Here is a 15,669-nt window from a genome sequence, read left to right as displayed (position 1 = left end):
ACTCTGTCTTTTAAAAAAAAAAAAAAAAGGAAATTTAAAAATAAACTTGCACGCAATTCACCTTTAGCAGGAGTACCTTGATGCTGAGCAAGGCCTTCTTAAAAAGTGCTGGTCTTGGCCGGGTGTGGTGGCTCACATCTGTAATCCCAGCACTTTGGGAGGCCAGGGCGGGCGGATCATGAGGTCAGGAGTTCAAGATCAGCCTGGCCAATATGGTGAAACCCTGTCTCTGCTAAAAATACAGAAATTAGCTGGGCGTGGTGGTGCGCACCTGTAGTCCCAGCTATTCAGGAGGCTGAGGCAGGAGAATCACTTGAGCCCTGGAGGCAGAGGTTGCAGTGAGCCGAGATCGCACGACTGCACCCCAGCCTGGATGACAGAGCGAGACTCCATCTCAAAAAAGGAAAAAAGTGCCAGTCTTTGGTTTTAGGATGGTCTTGGCTGGTTTACCTTCCACTGAGATCATAATCCCTCTGCATAGTTTTTTTAGTTTACTGGAAAACTACTATTGATTGAAGCTTCTGATAGTTTTCAGGTGGCTCAAACTGAAATAAGAACTTTTGGAATTTCACTATGTCTTTGGTTGATTTTACATTGCGTTTTCATTATTCCGATACGTCATCTCCCTGACAAGTAAGGAAGTTGCAGATTAATTGTGGACGTAAGATTTTTGAGTTGAGGAAAGGTGTTTTTTCTCAGAGTCGCCCCCTCTCTCTCCCAGCTGCAGGACTCATGCACACGTTCAATGCCCACGCCGCCACTGACATCACGGGCTTCGGGATTTTGGGCCATGCACAGAACCTGGCCAAGCAGCAGAGGAACGAGGTGTCGTTTGTAATTCACAACCTCCCGGTGCTGGCCAAGATGGCTGCGGTGAGCAAGGCCTGCGGAAACATGTTCGGCCTCATGCATGGGACCTGCCCGGAGACTTCAGGTACAGGATGCTGGGTGCGTCTGAGGACTAAATAGTGAGGCTAACAGAAGGCTCAGCGAGAAAGCAGCAGCCCCACCCCGAGTGGGCCCCCACTCTGTTCGAGTTCCGTGCTGCTGACCTCGGCCTCCGCAGCAGCTGGTGCCTTTCCTCCTCCCGGTGGGTCTGGTCCCCGCCATCCTGGGCGGATCCAGCAGCCTTGCTGAAGTTGAGTGGCCTGTGCTCTTTTTGATGCAAGAATATGGTGATGGGGTAAATAAGGTAGCATTCAATTTTTACCGAAAGCTTCGCATTTGAAATTAACTGTAATACCCCTAGGTTACTTTGAACAGGTGATATTTTTTTCCTTGAAAATTGTCTAACGTTGTTTTAAGAATGATAGAGAAAAAAGGGGCCAGGTGTGGTGGCTCTTGCCTGTAATACTGGCACCTCAGGAGGCTGAGGCAGGCACATCAAGTGAGGTCAGGAGTTGAAGACCAGCCTGGCCAACATGGTGAAACCCCATCTTCACTAAAAATACAAAAAAAAGTAGCTGGGCGTGGTGGTACATGCCTTTAATCCCAGCTGCTTGGGAGGCTGAGCCAGGAGAATCGCTTGAACCTGGGAGACAGAGGTTGCAGTGAGCCAAGATTGCGCCACTGCACTCCAGCCTGGGTGACAGAGCGAGATTCTGCCTTAAAAAAAAAAAAAAGAAAAGAAAAGAGAATGATATAGAATAAAAAAGAATGCAATAGGATATTATGTCTTTAAAGTGCCATTTTTCTTTTTTCTTAGATGTGCAGTAATTTATTAGAGGAAACATAAATGGAGGATAAACGGGAGATGGAGCAAGCGTAGGTAGAGAGAGCCGTCAGACAGCAGTGCAGGTCTCACACCATACGCCCCAGTAGTTTGACTCCTAGGGAGCTTTTATATCCCTTATCATTTTTCTAAGCTTAAGCTCCTTTTGTTTCCTCATTAATTTGGTGGCCACATCTGTCCGGAACTTGTGAGACGTCGTCCTCTTCATCATGGCAGATGCTCCAGCATGGCCTGCCGGCCGCCGAGGCCACCACCCACAGCCTACAGGCTCGCCATCGCTCGCTCCCACTCCCGCAGCCCCAGCTGGAGCCAGATGGCGCATCCTCCTGAAGTACCATTTTTCTTTTGCCCCCTTTGTTCCCTTTACCTTTACTGTTTTCATCTTTTAAGTCTCCCTGTTTTTCCCTTTTTTTCGGTTTCTCTCTTTTTCTGTTTCCTTTCCTCTAGAACTCTAGTTTTCTACCCGCAAAAGAGTGGAATCACCTTAGGATTTTAAATATACACATGCCGGCCAGGCCTGGTGGCTCACGCCTGTAATTCCAGCACTTTGGGAGGTCGAGGTCAGGAGTTCGAGACCAGCCTGACCAACATGGTGAAACCCTGTCTCTACTAAAAATACAAAAATTAGCGGGGCGTGGTGGCGTGTGCCCTGTAATCCCAGCTACTCCAGAGGCTGAGGCAGGAGAATCGCTTGAACCCGGGAGGCACAGGTTGCAGTGAGCCGAGATCGCCCCACTGCGCTCCAGCCTGGGCGACAGAGTGAGACTCTGTCTCAAAAAAAAAAAGAAAAATACACATGCCTAGCCCCAGCCTCCCAAAAATGGTGGGATCCATCTCGGGTGGGCCTGGGCCTCAGCATCTGTGAAGGCTGCCTGGGAGATTCTGTAGTAGGCCGGGGCAAGGGACCACAGTGCTGGGACCACAAAGCCCTGGTCACGTCGACCTGTGCTGTGGCGAGGGGGCTTCAGGACTCTGCCAGGCCTCTCACCGCCTTTATAGAGGACCTTCAGCCTCCCGTTTAAAAAAACAAACCATTTTCTAGAAGTAAGCTCCAACAGGGCAGGGTTTTTTTCCCCTGCTGGTTCAGGCTCTGGCCAGGACAGTGTCTGCCACATAATTGGGCACTGAATGGAAATTGAATGAATTGACGAATGTTACCAGCCATTTAAATTTGTTTTCTTTCCTCAGAAATAGGAAGTTTTTAATTTTATGATGGAGTTTTCCTCTTGTCACCCAGGCTGGAGTGCAATGGCGCGATCTCAGCTCACTGCAACCTCCCCCTCCCCGGTTCAAGCGATTCTCTTGCCTCAGCCCGAGTAGCTGGGATTACAGGGCTGTGCCATCATGCCCAGCTAATTTAGAGACGAGGTTTTACCATGTTGGCCAGGCTGGTCTTGAACTAACTCCTGACCTCAGGTGATCCACCCACCTCGGCCTCCCAAAGTGCTGGGATTACACTTGTGACCCACCATGCCCAGCCACAAGGTTTTTACATTTTGTAGAAGTAGACTACAGTTTTTCCTCATCATCTTATTTCTACTTAGACAAATAAAAAATTTTGGCCAGGTGCCGTGGAGGGAGGCCAAGGTGGGTGGATCACGAGGTCAGGAGATCGAGACCATCCTGGCTAACACGGTGAAACCCCGTCTCTACTAAAAATACAAAAAATTAGCTGGGCGTGGTGGCGGGCGCCTGTAGTCCCAGCTACTCAGGAGGCTGAGGCAGCAGAATGGTGTGAACCCGGGAGGTGGAGCTTGTAGTGAGCCGAGATCACACCACTGCACTCCAACCTGGGAGACAGCGAGACTCCATCTCAAAAAAAAAAAAAAAAATTCTGGCCTATTTACTGGAAAGAGCAACAAAGGTTTATTTTGATGTATTTTATAGTGTTTGTCTTTTGGATATAATGACAGAGTCATGACTGGAACCTAGATACTTTGGGGCATACACTGTTTCATGAGTCTTAAATTTTCTAAAAATACAAAAAAGCATTCTCGGTAAAATGAGAGAGTCAATGTAGAGAATCAAAAGTTCCCTTTTGTTTGTCAATATTTGTTTCAGTGTAGCTTGGAAAAAATAGCTACCACATGGGTTATTGAAGCCCCAAACACCTTACCCCTACACAGTGTTATGTGGTTCACGAATAGGTCATTTTCACAGTTGAAAGTTGGAGTGTATATGTGTGTGTGTTAGGAGTTTACTAGCAATTGCTTAATTACAGCATAGAACAGGCCTCTTAGGCTGGGAGTGTTGGTTCATTCCTGTAATCTCAGCACTTTGGGAGGCCAAGGCAGGTGGATTGCTTGAGTCCAGGAGTTTTAGACCAGCCTGGACAACACAGTGAAACCTTGTCTCTACAGAAAATTAGCCAGGTGTGGTGGTGCACACTTGTAATCACAGCTACTGGGAAAGCTGAAGTGGGAGGGTCACCTGAGCCAGGACATTGAGGCTGCAGTGAGCTGTGCACTCCAGCTTGGGCCACAGAGTGAGACCCTGTCTCAAAAAAAAGCTGCTTAGTTGAATGGGAAGAGCTACTTGCATATAGGTGGCAGCAAGTTGTTGATGGAAGTTGGATCTCTGCAGAAGCAGCAGAGGCAGAGAAGCTGCTGTCATGTCAACACTAACAGTCATTCTTGTTTTCTTTTGCCAGGCGGCCTTCTGATCTGTTTACCACGTGAGCAAGCAGCTCGGTTCTGTGCAGAGATAAAGTCCCCCAAATATGGTGAAGGCCACCAAGCATGGATTATTGGGATTGTAGAGAAGGGCAACCGCACAGCCAGAATCATAGACAAACCCCGGATCATCGAGGTCGCACCACAAGTGGCCACTCAAAATGTGAATCCCACACCCGGGGCCACCTCTTAATCTAGACAGAAATAGCTGTTTGGTTTTGTTTTTAAATAGATCTATTTCCCTTATCACTTCAATTAAAGACTATAAACAACAAAAATCTCATTGTGTCTACACATCGGGGTGACCTTAGGTTGGTTTGTAAGTGGATACAATTAATAAAATAAAATCCATTGCCTTTTTTTCCTGTTACATTAACTGAAGATGCACCTAATCTTGAGGCAGCTTCTGAGTTGAGAATTATATTGTTATCCAATACTGTTGATTCATTTTGAATCTTTAGACACTTATCTCTTGCCGCATAGGCTCTTTTTAAAGGTGCTTTCACATAGCACAGGCATTACCCGTAGTCGTGTCAAATAGCAGTTGGTGTCTTCATTTTATGTATATTTATCATATAAGTCTGATTTTTTTTTTTAAGCGTCTTGAATGGTTTTCTGGAGAGACAGCATTGGTAAGTGGCACATGACGGTATCCCAGTCATAAGAGGGTTGCATGATTCCTTTGAGTGTTTGATTTGAAAAGCCTAGTCTTGTCTCTCAAGAGCATCTCGGACCCAGAACATTCTCCAGTAGTGCATTCAGTTCAACACAGCAAGTGCTTCATTGCATGGAAAACACTTTGAAGACAAAAAAGAAATCTTATTTCTTTTTTTGTAGCCTTCCTGATATTTACAGTAATACCATTAACTGTTTTATCGATAACAAAAAAGGATACTTTTTGCAATGTAATTAGATGTTCTATAGTGCTACAAGGAATTGCCTTCCGAATGGAGGTTCATGTATAATACTCATTTACAATTCAATATATAATTACACAAATAATTTTTAAATATAATCAATAATAAAGACTGTTCTGTGGATGGTAGTGTTTAATACATTTTATATTTTGTATAGTGATTTCAGGCCTTTTGTTTTCTTAAAATCAGGAGCTATTTGGCCTAATTCTTAGCATTATTTTGTCCTTTGCGCCAGTACTTTTTTGTGCACGCTTTTTGTGATCTGTGTTAAAAACCTGCATTGCCAACATTGCAGCTCGAACTTAAACTTGTTATTCAAATAAATATTTAATTTTTTAAATTGCTCTTGTATAATCAGATGCCCCTTTTAGTATTATTTTAGAAGCGTTGGGAGGGTTTTGCCTAAAGTACAATTTATCGGGAAAAACTAGATTTTAGTTTTATAAAACTTTTAAGTCTTTCATGGGACCTATATTTTCTTGAATTAAATTTTGTAGTTCTAGAATAAATAGGCAATCTAAAAGGGTGTTCTCTGTGTTTCGTAAAGTGGAGGCTTCCTTATATTTTAACCTACTAAGCAATGAGGAGGGATTCCTGTCATTAAGCACAAGGGCGCTGGATCCTCAAGTGCCCATCTTCATGAGAGAAAAAGCAGCACATCCTGCCCATTTCTGGTGCTTTCTGCTCGCAGGCACCAAAGCCACACATGTAAACTGACTTCTTGCCAAAGGAAATGACCCCTGGGAAGTTCAAGCTCCTGGAAGAGGCTTTAACTCGGACGCGCCCTCCTCCAGGAACCAGCGGGCCGGGCAGCCTTCATGCATGTGTAACTGGACCTCCAGCCATAAGCATGGTGTGCAGTATGGAAGAGCCTGCTACGGAACTGAAATTGATTGGACATTTTATAGGAATTGATACAGATGTTGGTCCTCAAAAGCTACAAACCAGTGGTCTGCAAAATAAAGTGTGTTGGAAACCTCTGAGTAAGATAAACCTACTGTTGAGCTTTTTTTTTTTTATTTTTTTAAATAACGATGACTGAACTTCAGTGTAGCCTGTGCCATGAGAGCTGGTGTTTTCCTCAGTGGCAGGCCTATTGAGAGGAGGGAGCTAAGTGGAGTATGTACTTAAGGAAATAATATTTGTGAAGATTGATATTTATAAAGAGAAAATGTTGGGTACTTAGAGGTCCGTGTAAGTCTTATGATCCCAAGAGGAAGAATTTGTATTTAAAGCAGTGTTGGCTGGGCATGGTGGCTCACACCTGTAATATCAGCACTGTGGGAGGCCGAGGTGGGCAGATGACCAGAGGTCCAGAGTTCAAAACCAGACTTGCCAACATGGTGAAATCCTGTCTTTACTAAAAATACAAAAATTAGCTGGGTTTGGTGGCGCACACCTGTATTCCCAGCTACTGGGTAGGCTGAGGCACGAGAATCGCTTGAAGCAGGGAGACAGAGGTTGCAGTGAGCAACCTGCAATCACACCACTGCACTCCAGCTTGCGCGACAGAGACTCAGTCTCAAGAAACAAACTCAAGCTCTTTTGAGACTCAAGTCTCAACAAGCAAACAAAAACCAGTATTGCATAGTGGCCCAGATCCACCTGTGTTAGAATCACCCGGGGTGTTAGAAGGCAACATTCCTGCCCCTGATTTTCCAGATTCACAGAATCAGAATTTCTGGGGTGTGGGACTTTGGGAATATCTTAAATAAGGACCCTATGGGGCTATGGCCAAAAAAGTTTCAGAACCATGGGTGCAGCACACCAACATGGCACATATATACATATGTAACAAACCTGCACGTTGTGCACATGTACCCTAAAACTTAAAGTATAATAGAAAAAAAAAAACTGATCTCAAAAGGAATGTTGCAGAGGAAGGCAGGGAAAGTAAGAGGACCTGGTTTTGCAACTTTTTTTTTTTTTTTTTTTTTTTTGAGGCGGAGCCTCACTCTGTCAGCCAGGCTGGAGTGCAGTGGTGCGATCTCAGCTCACTGCAACCTCTGTCTCCCAGGTTCCAGTGATTCTCCCGCCTCAGCCTCCCGAGTAGCTGGGATTACAGGCGCATGCCACCAAGCCTGACTAATTTTTGTATTTTTAGTAGAGACAGGGTTTTGCCATGTTGGTCTCGAACTGAGCTCAAACGATCCGCCTGCCTTGGCCTCCCAAAGTGCTGGGATCACAGGTGTGAGCCACCATGCCCAGCCTTTTGCAACATATTTTGCAGGAATTTTTTCCTCGACCATTCTCTTACCGACCATTCCGACCAAATCTTGACCATTCTGTTCACTTCCCACATCTGAGCTACGGCCCAGCAAGGCAGCAGAAAGACCTGTATTTTGAAAGCTCCACGAAGACTCAAATGATTGTCACTGAATATTGGAGTTCTTGGCAAAATCTATGCAGAACATTTTAAAAGTCAGTGGACAGGCCAGACATGGTGGCTCATGTCTATAATCCTAGCACTTTGGGAAGCTGAGACAGGAGGATCACTTGAGCACAGGAGTTCGAGACCAGCCTAAGCAACATAGTGAGACCTCGTCTCTACAAAAAATAAAATTTTAAAAGTGAGTGGAGAGTAAGTAGTCGATTTGACTTTCTGGTAGCACTTTAAAACTTCACACTGAAGCGTATTTATCTTGGTATACTGATTTGTTTTCTGTAAATCATATAGTATAGTTGCATCCAAAAATACAGTCTGTTAGAATGCATAGAATTAGTGAATACAACCTGAGGCAGCTGGATCATGGTGGAGTCAGTCATTCAGGCACTAGGAATAATCTGAAGGAATATTGAAGCTGCTTATTTGCACAGGCTGTGTTGAGGTATTTATTGTGTTTCAGTCCAAGAAAAATTGAAATATTGTATAAGCAATATGTACTTTTTGGCTCAGTCTTTAAAAATAGTTGATTATAGTCTTCCAAGTTCTGCATGCTTTATAATGAATAAATGTGTTTCAAATTGTTCTGTTTATAGATGAATGAGCCAGGCATTTTCAGTCTGAATTTAGCATTCCCTTTAAAAGAGTTATATCTGAGTTCTCAATCTTAGTTTTAATTGTATAGAGACCAGAATAGCTATACTGTGCTGCACTTTATTTTTAGGTAATAGAGCAAGCGTAGTCATCGACGCTTCAGATACCAGTCGTGTCCGTGTGTGTGTTTTTGTGTATATTTGTGTGTATATATCCTTGAGTTGCTCACTTCCACACCCAGCCCACCCTTTCCTCTAGCTTAGGCAGTGGTTGCATAGACAACATAATTTACTTTGAACAGTAATTTGTAAATTTTTCTCATTAAGAATCCGCATATGAATTATAGTCATTACATATGCCAAGGGGCACAGTGAAAATCACCAATGTCCTGTTAAAAGTGAAGCCTGGGAATATCCTGTTATCTATGCTTAAATCTCTGTGTCTTGAATGAGGATGGGAGTGGATGGATTACACAAGGTTTTCATTCGGTAAAGCAGTAGGTGAGACGGTGCTCCCATAGGCATCTAGACTGGTTCTGGAATTGCCTGGAATCCAAGCCTGCTGCCAATGCCAAATGCTTTGATTTGTCTGTGAATTCAGGGTAAGGAAGGTGCTGTAAGTTTCCCTATGTTTCACAGTCCTTAAATATGACATCCAGCACTGAACACACAGTTGATGCTTTCCATGGTTTTTGTCCTTTCTAAGTCCTGTTGCTTTCAGAGGGAGTTTTATGCTTAGGAGAAACTGCATGTAATGAAGCCTATCAAAGCTTCATAGAAACAGAAAAGGCCATGTGCGGTGGCTCACGCCTGTAATCCCAGCACTTTGGGGGGCCGAGGTGGGCGGATCACCTGAAGTCAGAAGTTCGAGACCAGCCTCAACATGGAGAAACCCCATCTCTGCTAAAAAAAAAAAAAATACAAAATTAGCCAGGCATGGTGGTGCATGCCTGTAATCCCAGCTACTCGGGAGGTTGCGGCAGGAGAATTGCTTGAACCTGGGAGGCGGAGGTTGTGCCGAGCTGAGATTGCGCCATTGCACTCCAGCCTGGGCAACAAGAGCAAAACTCCGTCTCAAAAAAAAAAACAACAGAAAACTCACTCTATTAGTGATCTGATTGCAGAAAAGCCAGTGTGTTTTCTACTATTATATTTTTAGAACAAGCATAGGCCCGTAGAAAATTGTAAGGGCCTGGCCGGGCACAGTGGCTCACGCCTGTCATCCCAGCACTTTGGGAAGCCGAGGCTGGCAGATCCCGAGGTCAGGAGTTCGAGACCAACCTTACCAACATGGTGAAACCCTGTCTGTACTAAAAATACAAAAATTATCCGGGTGTGGTGGTGCGCACCTATAATCCCAGCTACTCAGGAGGCTGGGGCAGGAGAATCACTTGAACCCGGGAGCCAGAGGTTGCAGTGAGCCAAGATCGTGCCATTGCACTCCAGCCTGGGTGACAGAGCAAGACTTTGTCTCAAAAAAAAAAAAAAAAACAGAAAAGAAAAAAACGAGGCCGGGCGCGGTAGCTCACGCTTGTAATCCCAGCACTCTGGGAGGCCGAGGCAGCAGATCACAAAATCAGGAGATCGAGACCACGGTGAAACCCCGTCTCTACTAAAAATACAAAAAATTAGCCGGGCATGGTGGCGGGTGCCTGTAATCCCAGCTACTCGGAGAGGCTGAGGCAGGAGAATGGCTTGAACCTGGGAGGCGGAGCTTGCAGTGTGTCGAGATCGTGCCACTGCACTCCAGCCTGGGCAACAGAGCGAGACTCCATCTCAAAAAAAAAAAATTAAAACGGCCTATAAAATGTTAATGTTGATCATTACCCAGTATCCAGTCCTATATGTTGCTTAATTCTTTTTTTTTTTTTTTTTTTTTTTTAGGCAGAGTCTCGCTCTGTCACCCAGGCTGGAGTGCAGTGGCGTGATCTCCGCTCACTACAAGCTCCGCCTCCCAGGTTCAAGCCATTCTCCCGCCTCAGCCTCCCAAGTAGCTGGGATTACAGGCACCTCCCACCATGCCCGGCTAATTTTTGTATTTTTAGTAGAGACGGGGTTTCACCATGTTGTGCAGGCTGATCTCGAACTCCTGACCTCAAGTGATGGGGGTCACTCAGCCTCCCAAAGTGCCGGGATTACAGGCATGAGCCACCGCACCTGGCTGGCATATCTCTTTCTTACTACAGCCAGGAAACGTTTCTCCATTTTCAGGACTCATGATTGCAGTGGGCTCACCCAGATAATACAGGGTAATCCCCCTATCAAAGTCCTTAACGTTAATCACATTTGGAAAATCCCTTTTGCCAGGTAAGGTAACAGCCACAGATTCCAGGGATTAGGGCGTGAACATCTTTGGGGAGGACCGCTATTCTCCCCACCACAAGGCCGTATACCCACGGGGTAGCTTCTTCACCAGGGGAGAGATTTTTGCAGCCATGAAGCAAAGCTGTTGCCTCAAACATGGTATTTTTAAAATCAGTGAACAAGAATTGCTTACACAGCCATACCAAGCGGGGGCCAGCAGGGTGGAAGGTCTGTTCACCACTAGCTACCAAGCTTTGTGCACAAAGAAAACATGGGCCACTAGACAGGCTGTGGCAGAATCGACTTTCCTTTTTTTTTTTTTTTTGAGACTGAGTCTCGCTCTTGTCACCCAAGCTGAAGTGCAGTGGCATGATCTCGGCTCACTGCAACCTCCACCTCCAGAGTTCAAGAGATTCTCCTGCCTCAGCCTCCCCAGTAGGTGAGATTACAGGTACCCGCCACCACACCCCGCTAATTTTTGTATTTTTAGTAGAGATGGGGTTTCACCATGTTAGCCAGGCTGGTCTCAAACTTCTGACCTCAGGTGATTTGCCCCCCTCGGCCTCCTCAAGTGCTGGGATTACAGGCATGAGACACTGTGCCCAGCTGGAATCGACTTTTCTTTTTTCTTTCTTTTTTTTTTTGAGATGTGGTTTCGCTCTTGTTGACCAGGCTAGAGTGCAATGGCGTGATCTCAGCTCACTGCAACCTCCGCCTCCTGGGTTCAAGCGATTCTCCTGCCTCAGCTTCTGGAGTAGCTGGGATTACAGGCATGTGCCACCACACCCGGCTAATTTTGTATTTTTAGTAGAGACGGGGTTTCTCCATGTTGGTCAGGCTGGTCTCGAACTCCCAACCTCAGGTGATCTGCCCACCTTGGCCTCCCAAAGTGATGGGATTACAGGCATGAGTCATCGCACCCAGCTGGAATTGACTTTTCTTTTCTTTTTACTTATTTATTTTTTTCTGAGACAGAGTCTCACTCTGTCGCCGAGGCTGGAGTGCAGTGGTGCAATCTTGGCTCACTGCAACCTCTGCCTCCCGGGTTCAGGTGATTCTCCTACCTCAGTCTCCTGAGTAGCTGGGATTACAGGTGCGCGCCACTAGGCCCAGCTAATTTTCGTGTTTTTAGTTGAGATGGGGTTTCACCATGTTGGTCAGGCTGGTCTCAAACTCCTGACCTCGTGATCTGCCTGCCTCAGCCTCCCAAAGTGCTGGGATTACAGGCGTGAGCCACCGTGCCCGGCGGAATTGACTTTTCTATAGTGCAAGGATAACCTAGCAGTTTCTGACCAATGTTTTAGAGAACATCCTATCCCAAATACTTGCATTATACAACAGCAGAGAAATTCTGTACATGATTCATCTTCTAAGTGTCTTCCTCTGTAGGAGTGGTCCCCAACCTTTTTGGCACAAGGGACTGGTTTTGTGGAAGCAATTTTTCCACAGACTGGGGCACAGTGCCCGGGGAAGGTTTCAGCATGATTCAAGCAAATTACATTTATTTTGTACTTTATTTCTACTATTATTACATTGTAATATGTAATGAAACAACTGCAACCCACGATAATGTAGAATCAGTGGGAGCCCTGAGCTTGTTTTCCTGCCACTAGACGATCCCATCTGGGGGTGATGGGAGACAGTGATGGATTATCAGGCATTAGATTCTCATAAGGAGCAGACAACCTAGATCCCTCACATGCAGTTCACAACAGTTCCCGCTCCTGTGAGAATCCAGTGCCACTGCTGATCTGACAGGAGGCAGAGGTCAGGTGGGAATGCTTGCTCACCCCATCCTGTGTGGCTCGGTTCCTAACAGGGCACAGACTGGTAAGGGTCCCCGGCATGGGAGTTGGGGACCCCTGCTCTGTAGTATTTCTCTCTGAGTCACCAGCTTCCAGAGTCTCATTATTTTACCCTTTCACTTGAGTCCCAGTTTTCAGTGGGTTGGGCACTGCCTTGCTGTAGTCTCTTGAAATCTGTTGGGGCCACCTATACTGTGACTGCCTTCCGTTGACACCCTCAGAGGATGCAGGTCTAAGGTGACAGCATCACAAAATGGACTTGCGGATCTCTCAGTCATTGCTGGAGAATCATTGACAAGTAAACTTTCATTTGGTTGAGGCATTAACAGTTCAGGGTTTACTTATTACCACAGCATAGCTTAACCTACCCTAACATAGAAATCGACAGGCAATTCACAAATACACAAATGACCAATGTAGAGCTCAAAACTTGTTCAATCTTACTAGACAGGCAAATTTAAACAATACGAAGTCTTTTTATTTTTTGCCTACCTAATTGGCAAGAATTTAAAAAGGGTAAGGTGGCCAGGCACGGTGGCTCACACCTATAATCCTAACACTTTGGAAGGCCGAGGTGGGTGGATCACCTGAGGTCGGGAGTTGGAGAGCAGTCTGACCAACATGGAGAAACCCCGTCTCTACTAAAAATACAAAATTAGCAGGGCGTGGTGATGCATGCTTCTTTCTAATCCCAGCTACTCAGGAGGCTGAGGCAGGAGAATCGCTTGAACCCGGGAGGCGGAGGTTGCAGTGAGCCAATATTGTGCCATTGCACTCCAGCCTGGGCAACAAGAGCAAAACTCCATCTCAAAAAAATTAAAAAAAAAAGGGGGTAAGGCCCAGGTTTTGTCAATGCTCAATGCTCATTGATAACAGCATTTTGAGACTTGTTTGGCAATATTGAAATGTTTAATAGCCTTTGACTAGCAACTCTATGTCAATAATTTATCCTAAGGAAATATCCATGGGACTACCCAACACTGAAAATCAGCACATTCATCAAATTATTTACAATTGTAAGCAAAAAAGAAAGAAAGGAAAAGAAAACATAAACTTACATATAGTAATAGGACATTGGTTCAATGAATATAGAAAAATCCACAGGCTAGAATGCTATGAAGTCATCAAAAATCAGGTCTTAGGCCGGGCACAGTGACTCACACCTGTAATACCAGCACTTTGGGATGCTGAGGCGGGCGGATCACCTGAGGTCAGGAGTTCGAGACTAGCCTGGCCAACATGGCAAAACTCCGTCTCTACTAATAATAAAAAAATTGGCCAGGCGTAGTGGCGCACACCTGTAATCCCAGCTACTCAGGAGGCTGAGGCACAAGAATCTCTTGAACCCCAGAGGCAGAGGTTGCAGTGAGCTCAGACAGTGCCACTGCCCTCCAACCTGGGTGACAGAATGAAACTGTGTCTCAAAAAAAAAAAAAAAAAAAATCAGGTCTTATGGCATTTAAAATAAGGAAATATTCACAATGTAATAATGAGTTTTGAAAAACAACTCTATATGCAGTATGATTCCAATTTATGTATTTATGTATGTAAGTAAGTGTGTTTTTATTGAGACAGTCTCATTCTGTCACCCAGGCTGGAGTGCAGTGGCATGATCATGGCTTACTGCAGCTTTGACCTTCCAGGCTCAAGAGATCTTCCCACCTCAGCTTCCTGAGTGGCTATGACTACAGGCACACCACCACGCCTGGGCTAATTTAAAAAAAAATTATTGTAGAGATGGGGGTCTCACTTTGTTTCCCAGGCTAGTCTTGAAATCCTGGGCTCAAGTGATCGTCCCACTCTGGCCTCCCAAAGTGTTGCGATTACAGGTGTGAGCCACCGCACCCAGCAGTTTTTTTGTTGTTGTTGTTTGTTTGTTTTGTTTTGAGACAGGGTCTCACTCTATCACCCAGGCTGGAGTGCAGTGATGCAATCTCGGCTCACTGCAACCTCTGCCTCCCAGGCTCAAGCCATTCTCCTGCCTCAGCCTCCAGAGTAACTGGGAGTACAGGTGCACGCCATATGTCCGGCTAATTTTTTTGTTTCTTGGTTTTTTTTTTTTTTTTTTTTGAGACGGAGTCTTGCTCTGTCACCCGGGGGGAGTGCAGTGGCGCAAACTCGGCTTACTGCAAGCTCCACCTCCTGGGTTCACGCCATTCTCCTGCCTCAGCCTCCCGAGTAGCTGGGACTACAGGCACTCGCCACCACGCCCGGCTGATTTTTTGTATTTTTAGTAGAGACGGGGTCTCACCGTGTTAGCCAGGATGGTCTCAATCTCCTGACTTCAAGTGATCCACCCACCTCGGCCTCCCAAAGTGCTGGGATTACAGGCGTGAGCCACCGCGCCCAGCCCACACCCATCAGTTTTTTATATGTTTCTTTTTGAGATTCTGTTTCAAAAAAAAAAAATTATCTGTAATTCTACCTCAAAAGTCACATTTTTGGAGACCATGTATTCATGGTAAAATGTCTATGCTGTAATCTAAGGTGAAAAAAAGATGCGGCGTCACCTGGAGTTTAAGAAGCTTCACGCAAGTATTGAATTCCTGACAACGGCCAAGAACAAATTTAGAGGGCAGAAGTCCAGGAACGTATTTCGCATAGCTAGCCAAAAAAGCTTTAAGGCTAAAAACAGAGTAAAACCAATTACCGCTAATCTTAAGAAGATACACATTATGAATGATGAAAAAGTCAGCAGAGTAAACAAAGCTTTTGGAAGTGTACAAGAGGAACCTCCACATTTCTCAAAAGGCCTTTCTCTTGATCTTCTGCAGAAAGAGCTGATTCCTCAGCAGCGTCATGAGATCAAACCAGTTAATGTTGATGAAGCTACAAAACTAATGGCTCAGCTGTAACACACTGGTGATGCACCTAATTCTCCACAAAGACCAATAAATTAAGTGTTTTCTACCAAAAACAGATGCAATGCAGTCTATTCAGTGTATTCAGTGTGATACCAACTTTGAAAAAATATATACGTATGTATGTATGTACCTGTATAAAATGTATATTTTTCAACTAAATGTGAATGGGAAAAAATACATTGAATTGTAACAATGGTTTTCTTGTGAAGAGCAGCCACATGAGTTAATTTTAGAGGTTTTTTTCCCTGTATTTTTTCTTTTTTCTTTCTTTCTTTCTTTTCTTTTTTTTTTTTTTTTTTTGAGATGGAGTTTTGCTCTTGTTGCCCAGGCTGGAGTGCAGTGGCGCTATCTCGGCTCACTGCAACCTCCACCTTCTGGGTTCAAGCAATTCTCCTGCCT

The 15,669-nt window shown here is 45.1% G+C and overlaps 2 protein-coding genes across 5 annotated transcripts in view; both read left to right on the top strand.

The window, feature by feature from the left end:
- SEPHS1 (selenophosphate synthetase 1) overlaps positions 1 to 6,628 on the top strand; it is a 31,351-nt gene extending 24,723 nt beyond the window's left edge. For 2 of the 4 annotated variants that reach the window (XM_024346120.3, XM_024346121.3), the window contains exons 8-9: positions 722 to 934; positions 4,383 to 6,314. In XM_024346120.3, coding sequence (XP_024201888.1) covers positions 722 to 934; positions 4,383 to 4,597 — 428 coding nt within the window. In that variant the 3' untranslated portion in view covers positions 4,598 to 6,314. 4 annotated transcript variants of the gene reach the window in all.
- Positions 6,629 to 14,478: 7,850 nt separating this feature from the next.
- On the top strand, positions 14,479 to 15,397 carry LOC100610318 (ribosomal biogenesis factor-like). The gene has a single exon (XM_024346768.3). It carries the CDS (start codon positions 14,905 to 14,907, stop codon positions 15,259 to 15,261), a length of 357 nt encoding a protein of 118 aa, XP_024202536.1. The 5' UTR covers positions 14,479 to 14,904; the 3' UTR covers positions 15,262 to 15,397.
- The last annotated feature ends 272 nt before the right edge of the window (positions 15,398 to 15,669 follow it).

This window comes from Pan troglodytes, chromosome 8 (genome assembly GCF_028858775.2).
Source record: "Pan troglodytes isolate AG18354 chromosome 8, NHGRI_mPanTro3-v2.0_pri, whole genome shotgun sequence".
Lineage (NCBI taxonomy): Eukaryota > Metazoa > Chordata > Mammalia > Primates > Hominidae > Pan > Pan troglodytes.
The sequence above is the reverse complement of the archived record's forward strand: the minus strand, read 5'-3'. Positions and strand labels throughout refer to the sequence as shown.